The sequence below is a fragment of the Euwallacea similis genome, unplaced genomic scaffold, assembly GCF_039881205.1.
Source record: "Euwallacea similis isolate ESF13 unplaced genomic scaffold, ESF131.1 scaffold_57, whole genome shotgun sequence".
NCBI classification, from domain to species: Eukaryota; Metazoa; Arthropoda; class Insecta; order Coleoptera; family Curculionidae; genus Euwallacea; species Euwallacea similis.
The window spans coordinates 99,055-113,021 of NW_027098682.1; the positions used below are offsets into that span (position 1 = coordinate 99,055).

General features: G+C 34.1%; 1 protein-coding gene across 1 annotated transcript; it reads left to right on the forward strand.

Moving 5' to 3' along the window:
• Positions 1-456: 456 nt before the first annotated feature.
• On the forward strand, positions 457-1,383 carry LOC136419010 (jerky protein homolog-like). The gene has a single exon (XM_066405200.1). The coding sequence runs from the start codon at positions 457-459 to the stop codon at positions 1,381-1,383; it is 927 nt and encodes a 308-aa protein (XP_066261297.1).
• Positions 1,384-13,967: the final 12,584 nt, after the last annotated feature.

Sequence of the window (13,967 nt, forward strand, 5' to 3'; positions counted from 1 at the left end):
TAATGTACATTTTTAATTCTATAACAAACTCTTAAAATGATTGTAGGTGTGCCAATATCAGAGAATAGTTTGCGTGAAAAAGCACAATTTTTTTTATGGCCATTTTTAAAACGAAGGTTATTTCAAAGCCAGTATCGGATGGCTCGATAAATTTAAGAATAGATACGGAATTAGGCAACTTGCAATTACGGGAGAGAAATTATCAAGTGATGAAACTGCTGTTGCACCTTTTAAAAATTTGTTTCTGAAAAAAATTCAGGAAATGCAGTTGTCTCTTGATCAAATTTATAACGCGGATGAAAGTGGACTTTTTTGGAAATTGCTTCCCCAAAAAACGCTTGCTCAGCAAGCTGAGACCTCTGCTCCGGGCAGAAACATGAGCAAGGAGCAAATTACATTTATGCCATGCCCTAATGCTTCTGGAACGCATAAACTGAAGTTAGTTCAGGTTAGGGAATGTCTCAGAAGCCAAGAGCCTTTGGAAGTGAATCGCTGCCAGTGATATATCAAGGACAGAAAAAAGCCTGGATTACCAAAGACATTTTTAAAAACTGGTTCTATACATGTTTTGTTCCTGAAGTACGCAAAAAAATGCAACAGTTGAACTTAGACTCTAAGGCAATTTTAGTAGTAGACAACGCTTCAGGACACCCCGAAGATATATGCTCAGATGATAAGAAAATTATTTTATTTTTTTTGCCTCCAAACGTAACCCCTTTAGTGCAACCTATGGATCAAAATGTGATTCAAGCGATCAAGTTGCACTACAGGAAGGCTTTGTTAAAACGCATTGTTACTTGTGAGAATACCGACATAGCTGCAGAACTAAAAAAAATTAATCTTAACGATGTTATGTTTGAATTGAGCAAAGCATGGGAAAACGTAAAGCCAGAACTTATTAAAAATTCGTGGACCAAACTTTTAGGTCAAGTGAACGATGACTGGGATGAAGATGATGATCTTCCACTAGCTCAATGGAAGAATAAAATGGAGTTAGGAAACATAGATAAAGAAATCGAAGAAGTTAATATTCTCATAAATCAAATTGTATCCGAAGATGTAACAAGGCAAGAAGTTGTTGAATGGGTTGCTGGACGAGAAGAATCATGTGATTATAACGATATGGAAATTTTGAGGCATGTTGAGTCTGAAAATTCTCGAACTTCAGATGAAGAAGTGGACGCTACGAAAGAGATGTTACAAGGTGTGAAACACGTAGACGCAGTTAAATGTTTCGAAACGTGTTTAAAATGGACTCAGGAAAATGATGAATCTGAAAATCACATTATATTATTATGCGAGATGAAGAAACGAGTTGAAAAGGCTGAAAAAGCAAACATTAAACAAAGCAAAATTATAAAATTTTTTATACCTTCGTTTTAAAATTTATTAATTTTTTTTAGACAATTGGTTTTTTAAATTTTATTCTCGAAATAAAGCCGATTTGTTGAATATTTATTGATATTTTTCATTGTGGATAAATTGAAGTTCGCAAATAATTAGGTAGATACAATCTTTTCAATAATTCGGATAGCCACGTGCAATCATTATTTCGGACTAAAGAAGTTCTGCTGTAATACAAAATGTGTCGTTAACCCTAGAATGTGTCGTTAACCTTGGACATTCGTAAAAGTTACGATACTCCATAAAAATTTTTAAAGTTCGGGTATTCCCAGGTCCTGCTTTACTGTGAGCCTTTAGCTATTTGTCCCAATAGTTGTTATCTAACCGGTGGTGTGTGCATTTCTCATATTTTTTAACGCTTAATCACATATTTTTGAAGCTCGTCGTTAATTTTACGAATATCCAGTATTCACGTTACTTTTTTTGTATATTATTGTGACATCGTACATTGAATAATTGGACTAGTGTTTTTATTTTTTGGTGGTAAGCTACATTTTTGATACGTTGAAATTTTTAATAATTATTTATATATTTTGTAAAGAACATGGCGCAAAAACCCTTGACTTAAAAAGAAATAGAGACTGAAATACAGCGTATAATGGATGGTGAAGGCTGTGAATCTGATCCTTTTGAAGACAGTGGAAGTGATTGGGAGGAGGATAATATATTAGATATCGGAAAAAGTAATTGACGTTTTCTGTTTATAGGTTAGGTGAAAAAATCTGTTAGTTTTCTTGTAATGTTTAATTTAAATCTGTCTATATGACCTTATAGCTTATTGTTCACTCTTTCTAATGGTGTATTTAATTTCCTGATTGGAGATGTTTTTACTTGTCTTTTTGTAAATTTAAAATAGTATATTCAAGTGCTATTATTCGTGCAAATTTTCTTTATGTTTAAAAATGGATTGAAAGCCGCAGAAGCAGCACGTCATATCCGTAATGCATTTGGTGAAGACGTTGTAAGTGATGAAGTCGCACGGTTTTGGTTTCGAAGATTTAAAAGTGGTAATGAATGCATAGAAGATGAACAACGTCAAGGCTGTCCTGAAATTTGTTCCAACGAAGAAATTAAACAATATTTTGGGCAAAATCCTCGCGCAACATGTTCAGAAATAGGCCAGGCATTGAATTGTGATGAGTCAACCATCAGAAAACGGCTTCATGCAATGAATTACCTCAAAAAGTTAGATAAATGGATTCCACACAAATTAACTGATGAAAACAAAACCACGCGCCTTACAACTGCCAATTCTCTAATTGCACGTAATAGAAACGAACCATTTATTAATCGTATAATAAGATGCGACAAAAAGTGGATTGATTACAACAACTCTCGCCGATCTGGACAGTGGATAGAGGCTGGTAAGCCTGGTGGAACAATACCGAAAAAAAACCTAACGCCTAAGATTTTAATGACGGTTGAATATCTGTTTGAAATGAAATCTGTTTGAATATCATATTGAATATCTGCCAAAGGGCCAAACAATTAACTCAACATCTTATTGTTCCCAAATCGATAAAGTTCATCAAAAACTTATTGAAAAACGTACCTCTTTAGTCAACAGAAAAGGTCTTCTACTTCTTCATGATAATGTAAGACCGCACGTTGCTTTTGAAACGCGAAAAAAACTTGAAAGTGTTAAGTGGGAGGTACTACCGCATCCACCGTATAGTCCCGACCTATCTTCTTGTGATTACTATTTGTTTTTATCATTATCTAATTTTTTATGTAATAAACAGTTCAAAAATTAAAAAGAGGTCAAAACCGAAGTTGATCGTTTCTTTAGTTCTGAAAACCCAGAATTTTTTTCTCGTGGAATGAATTTACTTGTAGAACGTTGGCAAAAAGTTATCGATTCAAATGGCGATTACTTTGTTGAATAAAATTTTATTTGAAACAACTTATGCATCTTTAATTTTACACGTTTGAAACGTAAATTATTATACTTTTTCCGGTACCAATAGAATACGAATCAGAAAGTTCAGATGATGACTTGTTTATACCGCAGCCTTCGGCCAACACTAATCAGGCCAATCTATTTGAAAACTCTTGATCTACCACACAACAACCATTAGAAGAAACTAGTAGCAATGATATTGGTGAACAAGGTGTGTCAACTAGCGCAGGTCAGTCCAATTTATCTCAACATTGCCCATCTTCAAAAAGTAATAATTCGGAGAGGAATATGGAAAACAATCTTTTTTTACCTCGTTATATAATATATAACCCAAGACCAAATATTTGAAAGGAAAAAATGGTCACAAATGGTCAGCGGAAATGTCTGCAAGGCGTGGAAAAACTAAAGGAAGAAAAATTATTCATTTTTTACCTGGTCCTAATGCAGATGTTACAAACTGTTCAACTTTTGATGAGTATTTCTTACACTTTTTTTCAAATGAAACATTAGATATCATTCTCTTACACACAAATGCCGAAATCACCATACAGACAGAAAAATATGAGTAACGCGAATGTATCCCAAACAACGAAAATTGAGATAAAAGCTCTTCTTGCAATTTTGATAAAGTCTGCAACGAACAAAGATAACCATTTGTTGACAAAATATATGTTTGATACCAAAATATCAGGAACATTTTACAGAGCCTGTATAAGCGGTAAGCGTTTTTCATTCCTAATAAATTGTCTTAGATTTAATGATAAAGGAACTAGACTGGAAAGGAAAAAATCTGATTCATTTGCACCCATTCGTGAGATATGGGATGTTTTCATTACAAAGTGTAGAAACTCGTACATACATTCTTCTTACCTAACTATCGACGAGCAATTTGGTTGGATTTCGCGGACGTTGTCCGTTTAGGATGTATATTCCGAGTAAGCCGTGCAAGTATGGCATCAAAATAATCATGATGTGCGATTCTTCTTCAAAATATGCCATTAGATGCCAGTCCCTACTTAGGAAAATCTACGAAAACAAACGGATTGCCATTGGCTACGTACTTTGTAAAATAACTTACTAAATCTGTCCATGGTAGTAATAGAAACATTACCATGGATAATTGGTTTACATCTGTAGGTTTGGCTGATGATCTATTGAAAGATCCGTATAAACTTAATAATAATAAGGACTCTCCGAAAAAACAAAAGAGAAATTCCCAAGGAAATGTTAGATGTTAGAGAGAGAAATCCTAACACATCCATGTTTTGTCACGATCGAATGAAGACAATGGTATCGTACATGCCAAAAAAGAATAAAATTGTTTTACTTTTATCCACTCTTCATGAAGGGACTAAAATATCATCCATAGGAAAACCTGCAATTATAATGAATTATAACAAAACAAAGGGTGGAGCAGACACATTCGTCCAAATGTGTTCTAATATAAATTCTAGTCGCAAAACTTGAAGGTGGCCGATGGTTACATTTTACGACATCATAAATATTGCATGCATAAATTCCTATATAATTTATTGCTCAAATTTTGTGAAACTGAACAAAAAATCTTTGAGTAGATATAAATATATTATTGAATTAACTCGTTGTCTTGCAGAACCACGGTAGAAAGAAAAATTAAACATCAAAACTTTGCGTCGTAATATTCGACAAGATATTAACGATATTCTAAATATTTCGGTGGAAAATGTAACAACCGAATATCAAAATAAGAAACGAAAAATTTGTTTCTACTGTCCCAGTAATAAAAGGCGTATAACAACTACATACTGTGACCAGTGCAAGCAAGCCATATGTGGGGAACATCGCGGAAATAATATATGTATTGTCTGCTCTAGAATGTGAAAATTTGCTTCTATAAAATCATTTATGAATTTATGAAAGCATATTATATTTAGTAATATTTTTGCCAATTTTCTTGTAATAAAATTTTTTTTAGATGTAATGTTTTTTTGAAAGTCGTAAATTTTACGACACTCCAGTATTAACGTATGTTTATAATAGTCCAATGTTCTAGGGCTAAGAAATGCTTAAAGTTTTTATTCCTTAAAGTTGTGGACTTTCAATTATACCATCAAAAACACCTCTAATAATAGAACGACCTGCTGTATGTGGGACGAATCTATCAGTGGACAAGGTGGAAACGAAATTGCCTCACATTTATTAACCTTCGAACGGGCGCGCTGGGGTCAGAACAACCCCATCTTCCGTGTTTTGTTAAATAAACCTTAAAACTCCACGCAAACTGGGACTATCTCCCGTTCTATTCTAAAAGTAACTTTCGGACTTGGGTTAGTGAGGGTAATCCGGAACCTTCCCCTCGCTACCAGTGCACTATTTGGTGTGGAAGTTGTCGCTTCACTTTTGGGGCCATCTTGACCTCGCGCGCTTTGTCATGTAAGATTTACAAAATAATTTCTTGTTGCATTTTCTTCATTTCTTTTTTACTTCTACTTTGTTTTATGTTTATATTCTTTTTTATGGTCAGTGTTAAGGCTGTAACTAGTCACATCGGACTATTTCCTTAATTAAGATACCCGATGCTACGCCCCTGTATTTGTAATTTCGTTTTAGTTCCCGAATCCTACTAGGTTTTTTTTCTGTAAGTTAGTTTAGTAATAGTCACGTGCATTCAAGGAATTCTCAGCGTTAGCACCCATCATCCCCAGATGGTGGTTGTTTTATGATTGGGATTTCTAGCAATGTTCTTTGTCGGAGCCATACTGTCCGTCCAATTTAAACGCCGCTCCGCCGGCCTGGCCAACGAAGGCCCAGTCGGCTATTCATCTGGACGTTGCGCGTTAACACAATGAGTAGCCGGGAAGCCGACAATTGCTTCTAAATTAGGGGTACGTCTATGAGTACCGGCCCTTAGCTCTATTATTTAAGACCCAAAAAATGTAGAAATCTCTCTCTCATCTATCATCTCTCAGTGCAACAACATCACGACCAAGAGACTGTGAGATCCTCAGCTACCTCGCGCACCCCTTTCCGACTTGTAATATCCACTCCGGGCGTGAATTATTAAGTTAGTTAAGTGCATTACTTCGTGTATTGTTCAATAGTGCAATAAATGAATTGTAAAGTACTCCCGAGTTCATTGTCCGCGAGTCACGAGATCCTGTAAAATATTCACGAGGGTGGTACTCGCGCCAATCGAGGAACGAACCCCCTAACCCGAACAGTCAGGGAGAAACACCAGGCAGATAATGTAAAGAAAAGAAATAGGAAGGAAACGATGAAAAAACATCGAGGATGTTCCTAAAATTTTGGCCGAAATATCAGAGGAATCTGATAATGAACTCGACGACGAATTTCCAGAATACGATCATGACCTCAATGAAGAAGAAATTATTTCCAGTGACCACGGTTCAGAATCAGAGCAAGAAATCGGCGATGGTGATGATGAGTCAAGTGACAACAGAGACAGTCATTTCTATAGCGGAAAAGATAACGTCAGTTGTTGGAAAAAATCATCCCCCAAGGGGTCCAAAACAAAAAAGAAGAATATCGTCAAAATTTTACCCGAACCTAAATCTCATGCTCGTAATATTTCATCAGAATTGGACGCGTTTTTCAAATTTTTCGACACGAACATGATTGACAATATTATAAAATACACCAACATGTATATTTCAGGCTCTTCCATAAACTATGCGAGGGCAAGAGACTGCAAATCGACAACTAGGGAGGAGCTAACGGCATTTCTTGGGGCTTTGTTTTTGATTGGGACTCATAAGGGTGGTCGTGTGAATGTTATAGAGCTGTGGAACTCTGATGGAACTGGGATGGAGATGTTGAGGGCCTTGATGAGCTAAAAACGATTCCTATTTCTTTTGAGATATGTACGCTTCGACGACCTTCAAACAAGACAGGAACGTAGAGATACGAACAAGTTAGCTCCCATTCGTCAAATTTTTTATTCCTTTGTCACAAATTGCATAAATTGCTACAGCATGAGCGAATATGTGACAATAGACGAAATGCTCCATTATTTCGCGAGAGATGTTTTTAGATCTAGTACATTCCTAGTAAACCGGCGAAATATGGGATCAAGGTGTTCGCGATGTGTGATGCAAAAACTTGCTATACTAGTAAATTGGAAGTGTATGTTGGAAATCAGCCTCCTGGTCCGTGTCATATATCGAACAGACCTCTCGATATTGTGAAGCGTTTGGTAAGTCCAATAGAAAATTCAAACCGAAATATTACCACAGACAACTGGTACACATCTCAAGAATTGGCGGAGTATTTGCTTCACAAAAAAATTACATTGCTAGGGACTATGAGAAAAAACAAAACACAAATTCCTCCAGAATTTTTACCCCACAAGAACAAAAAAGTAAAATCATCCATATTTGGTTTTCAAAAAAACTGTACATTAGTTTCAAACGTTGGCTTCTTATCATATTTTTTATGATGATGAATATTTCGGGGATAAATGGAAGAGTATTATTTAGTTATGTAAACAGTGGGGAAGTACCAAAAAGACGATTTTTTTTTTAATTTGCCATTTGGGCTCATGAAACCACACTTACAGGCACGATCACTAATACCATCGCTACCGACAGTAACAAAGGAATTTTTAAAAAGATATGAAAATCATCCGACGACATCAAATGAGCCTCCTCTAAAATGGCCAACAACATCCAAAAGATGTTTTTACTGTGATAGAAAAAAGGATAAGACTGCAAGAAAATCATGTGATATCTGCAATAATAATATTTGCAAAGAACATTCCAAAGAAATGAAGAAATTAGCCTGTCTTCAGTACTCAATAACTGTTACCTAAACATTTTTGTTTCGTTTTTATAATACACCAAATGTTTCTGTTCTGTTTCTGTGTTTTTATGTTATATTTATGTAACATTGTTTTTGTATGACGTTCACATATTATAGAAACAGTATAAAAAAGTTTAATTTTATTTATATTTATTCATATTTGCTTACCCATATACAATTAAAGTTTATATTTGTTTTTTTTACTATTAAATTGTTTTAAAATGAATGGTTTTTACTTTAAACTATGTTGAAAATCTTACGTAATCATATAATACCTTATATAACAATTTAAAGTATCAAAATTTAATCCAGTACGTAGAACGTAAAGAAAAAATCTTGTGGGGTCAATCTGACCCCGCGCACCTGATCGTGGTAATTTCAGAGGCGCGCCTGCTAAAAGGTTAAAGTGGGCTTTATAAAATCTTGATGGAATTGACAAACTTACGATATGGTCGGACAATTGGCCATCTCAAAATCGTAATATAAATTTAATTTTGGGATACCTATTAATAATGAAATATACTTCGACACTCAAAATAATCAATCACAAATATTTATTACGAGGACACACTTATCTAGAAGTGGATAGTAACCACTCCTTAATTGAGCGCGAACGCAAGAAAATGTCAAAATTTAAAATTATGATTCCGTGGGACTGGCAACAGCTAATCCGTGTAGCCAGCCAAAAAAATCCTTTTTCAGTAATTAACATAGACATTCACGATTTTAAAAATTTTATGGTGCTCTTAGAAGGATCTGGGGCACCCTTTTTAAATAGAAAAAAGTATGAAAATGGAGATAATTTTAAAATATCTCAGTTAGTGCACATTCAAGTATGGGCTGATGAATACGGCAAAACATTTTGTAAGACCAGCTTTGATAATGTAAGTTTCGAGGTAATTGATTTAAATCGTTCCCCTCGAAGCTCAATATTCCCAAATGAACTTCCACCCATTAAGACAAATAAGAAACCCATAAGCGACAAGAAATATAAAAACCTTCAAAATTTGATACAATGAGTTCAAAAAGTTTTCCATGATTTTTATAAAAATCTTTCTCATGAAAGTACAACTGATGAAACTGATTAAGTAGGTAAAGAAATCAGGATTTTAACTTATTTGTTTCACAATTCCGCAACTGAATTTTTTTTTTTTTAAATGAAGTATAAAGTAATCTTTAAACGTTGTTTTAGTTAAGTAAAGAAAATATTCTGCATAAAATTGTGTTTTATTGTGTTATATTTTCCAAAACATGACCAAGTTATCTTGATTTAGTATTGGGGTTCAAATTAAGATCGTAGCGCCCTCTTACCTCGGCATAATAAAATAATAGTGAATACTAAATTTCATATTTCTTCTAGTTTTATACCGGTTTCTTCTGATATTTTAAAATTTTTGGTGAAGTGTTATTAATTTTACGCAGATAGCATATCGTTTATTTTGAATAAGGAGTAGAACTAGAATACTAACAGTTTACAAAATGATCAAAAGGTAATTCGTATTAAGTCCATTTTTTTCAAAATCATAATATTTCAAAATTACAGACCTAATCATATTTTGGGTTGAATAACTTTGAAGTAGTATACTAAGCAATTTTTTCAAATGAATTTAATGACTTATCTCGAAAAGGCCACTTAATCTTCCTTTAAATTGTTCTCCTACAAAATTTACAATTTGTGACTTAGTATAGTTTATCTCTGAGGTACAGATATATAGTGCAACAGCAACGTAAGCGTACCCTCCTCGACAATAGTTCATTTCACATAAAGGATCAAAATTTTTAAAAAATCTTTTAACAAAATGATTTATGACTAAATTTATATTAAATTTTAACTTCAACGAAACACAAAATAAATCTTTATTTTAATGAAAATAACAAAACGTATAATTTCAACTCAAAAAAGGATGCGTACGAATACTACCTATTTATGTTTAGCAATAGATCTCTAACATCTGACATGTTACTGCAAGTTAACTTTTGTTTTCTGTGTTAGTTGTAATCTGACCATCATTGAAATAGGTTGTTCACTAATCAAAGATTCTAACTTCTAAGCATGGCGCCAAAAACTAAAGAGATTTGCACTGAATTACGTGAGCAAATCGTCAGGCTGAAAAATGAGGGAAATTCTTTCAGCACTATTGTCCAAATTGTTGGACGGGCAAAATCTAGTATCCAGCGAGTATTAGCAAATTTTTCAGCAACAAATTCTTTCAAAAGTAAACGTAGAAGCGGCCGACCGGCGAAAATAACTCCTCGCATTAAGCGTTATATTTAACGTTTAGTCACAAATAATCCCAAAACAACTGCAGTAGAAATTCAAAATACATTGGAAAATGATCACGACATAAATGTTCATCCAGAAACGGTACGGGCTGTTCTCCGCAATAGAGGTTTTCATAGTAGAGTGCCCAGGAAAAAACTATTCATAACCAATAACAACAAAAAAAAACAGTTGGAATTTGCACATCAACATATTGATAAAACCAATAATTTTTGGAGTTCCATCATATTTAGTGATGAAAGCAAATTTAATTTGTTTGGCTGTGATAGAAAACAAAAAGTATGGAGAAAGGCATACGAAGGGCTAAATCCCAAAAATATTATTCCAACCATAAAACATGGAGGAAGATCGGTGATGGTTGGAGGTGTATGCCTGCAGCTGGGGTGGGTAATTTAGTATTTGTGGATACAACGATGGATCGCTTTGTCTATTTGAATATATTGAAAAACAATTTGAAGTAGTCGGCAAAAAAACTCGGTCTTTCTAGCGGATGGTGCTTTCAATAGGATAACAATCCAAAACATACATACATCCGCTATTGTAAAGGAGTGGCTAATACATAATGTACCTAAACAGCTTCATTTTCCACCCCAGTCTCCAGACTTAAACCCCATTGAACATTTATGGGATGAATTGGAGCGCGGCATTTGAAAGAGACACACAACAAAAAAGATTTGATGGACGCCTTATCTCAAGAATGGGCTCAAATTTCTTCTGAAATGACAAAAAAACCAAGAGTCCAAAGGAGGACCTACAAAGTATTAGTTATTTTTGTTTTTTTTTTAAATTTTTCGTGGTGAGTTGTCTGGTACGCATATTTTTTGAGTTGTAATTAAGCATTAGGTTAGTTTTATTAAAATAAGGATAAACTTTATGTTTTGTTGAATAAAAATGTTTTGTTATGTTTAGTTATGAATCATTTTCTTAAAAGATTTTTTCTTATTCTGATCGCATATGTCAAATAAGCTATTTTCGAGAGGGGTACGCATACTTTTCTGTTCCACTGTATGTTTTCAACTTAACCTAAGGCATATTTACGAATTTGAATCAGTCCAGGTATTATACAATTTCTTTACCTTAATATGCATTGAAGAAAGGGCGTAAGTCACATTCGCATTACTTCAAAATAAGACGAATAGGCGTATCTCATTTATAATATAGCCTAGCGTACTATATTTAGCATAGCGAAATAAGTTAGAGTGCTTAATAAACAGACTAGATTATTGAGTTTATCCAGTCTAATAGCTTTAGTTATTGTAAGTGCGTCATTGAAAACGGATAAAGTTATTTCACACCGATTTGTTTTAGTTATAAATTATTTAGTAACTTGATATTTATTGGAATGGCCGAATACGGCGTGCAATTTGCTAAGTAAGGGTGCTTTTTATGCTTATACATATTAACTCAGAATTTCTTTTTGCTGATTATTCTAAAGCATAGATGTACCAATTGTTACAAAGTTTTAAATATAAAAAAACTTTTATTATTTTAACATAATTTGCATAATTCAAAATTTGACGACGTGGAAAAGAAGAAAAAGCTGCTACTTTCGAAGAAAAATATAAAAGCTAGATTGCAAATTTGTCAAAAAGTATGCTACCTGGACTGAAGATGATGGGATGAAAGTGATTTGGTCAGACGAAACAAAAATTAACCAATTTGGAACAGATGGTCGAGAATGGAATTGGAAACGGAGAGAAGAAGCTATGCAACCTAAAGATTTTTATCTGATCGTTAAACATGGTGGTGGCAATATTAAGGTTTGGGGGTGCATGACGGCATATGAGGTCGGAACGTTAAAGAAAATTGATGGCATTATGAACCAATATGTATATAAATCTATTTTAACGGACCATCTCTTGAAAACTGTGGATAATTTGCCTTATCCCACAAATGAAGTCATCTTCCAATACGATAACGACCCCAAACACACTGCAAAGTCAGTGAAAGGATGGTTAGATACTCAACCATTTAAAATTTTTCAGTTGCCGGCACAAAGCCCAGATTTCAATCCCATAGAAAATCTATGGGCCTATATTAAATATCACTTAAAAGAAGATTATAATTTACCACCATCTTCAATAAAAGTCCTATGGGAGAGAATGAAGGAAATTTGGAATGAAATATCTCCAGATTTCTGCGAGACCTTAATAAGAAATATGCCAAAGCGACTTCTTGCCGTTATGAAGACAAAAGGTCTCTGGACTAGATATTAGTTATTTTTGAACAAGATTTCCAGTGCTAATATTTTCGGTGCGAAACTGAACCAACTTACGCTTTTTAAAATTATTGAAGTTATATTAATTATTTTTGACAATTTTTTTTAACGTTTTTAATGCTAAGTAAATGTACTTTTGTTGAAGTAAGTGTTAAATTTTTTACATACATATACAGTACAACCCCAACTATCCGAATCGCGGTTATACGAAGTCCTGTTTATCCGAAATGAATTTGAAAAATCAAAAATCCCAATTACACGGAAAAATCCGTATTATCCGAAACGCACTTAGAACTTCTCTAAAAATACATTTTATGCAAGCTTAAAGTTCGCCGCGCGGTTCCTTTACGAAGTATTGCTCGATGGTTCCCCATATAACCTAAAACGCATGTTATTATTGAAGAGGTTGTAGTTTTGCTGTAATAAATAAAGTATTTTACAAAATGGAACGTCATAATAACACTAAGCGTAAACGTGTTGTTATTACTTTAAATGAAAAACTTGAAGTTGTTCGACGTGGATAATGGAGAACTGCTTAAAAATATAGCAAAAGATTTAGGTGTAGGTATTAGTACTGTTGCAGAGTGGAGAAAAAATCGCGAGAAACTTGAAAAATGGTGAACATACGAAAGTAGATGATTCATTATTTTTATGGTTTACACAAAACCGAGAACGTGGAATATCAATTTCAGGGCCAATTCTAAAACAAAAAGCCGTGAGTTTAAGCGAAGAGTTGCCGGCCGTTGATGCGCCTGCAAATTTTTCTGCAAGTGATGGATGGTTACACAGATGGAAAAAAAGACATGGTGTACGCCAACTGAAAGCCTGTGGAGAAAAATTGTCCACCAATGTAACTGCCGCACAAAATTTTGAAATGTTCATGAAAGAACATGGTTTACAACCAGAACAAGTGTACAACTGTGACGAAACAGGTTTGAACTACAAAATGTTGCCGTCAAATATCTTAGCTTCTAAAACCGAAGTTGGGGCACCTGGTCACAAGCATAGCAAAGAACGTAGCACTGTTCTTGTATGCAGTAACGCTTCTGGCAGACACAAACTTCCATTATGTGTTGGTAAATCTGCATATCCCCGGACCTTTAAAAATATCCGAAGCAATGCTTTTCCTGTCTTATATAGGAATCAAAAAAGTGCCTAGATAGATACAAAATTTTTGAAAAACTGGTTTTTCAAAGATTTTGTCTTAGAAGTAGAAATTAAAAAAAAAATGGATATTCCAGAAAATGCATTTTATTATTAGATAATGCCCCAACTCACCCAAATGTAGAGCAACTTAAAAGTGGGAAAATAAAAACTCCTTTTTTTTGTTTTTGCCTCCTGCTGTAACTTCTCTCATCCAGCCTATG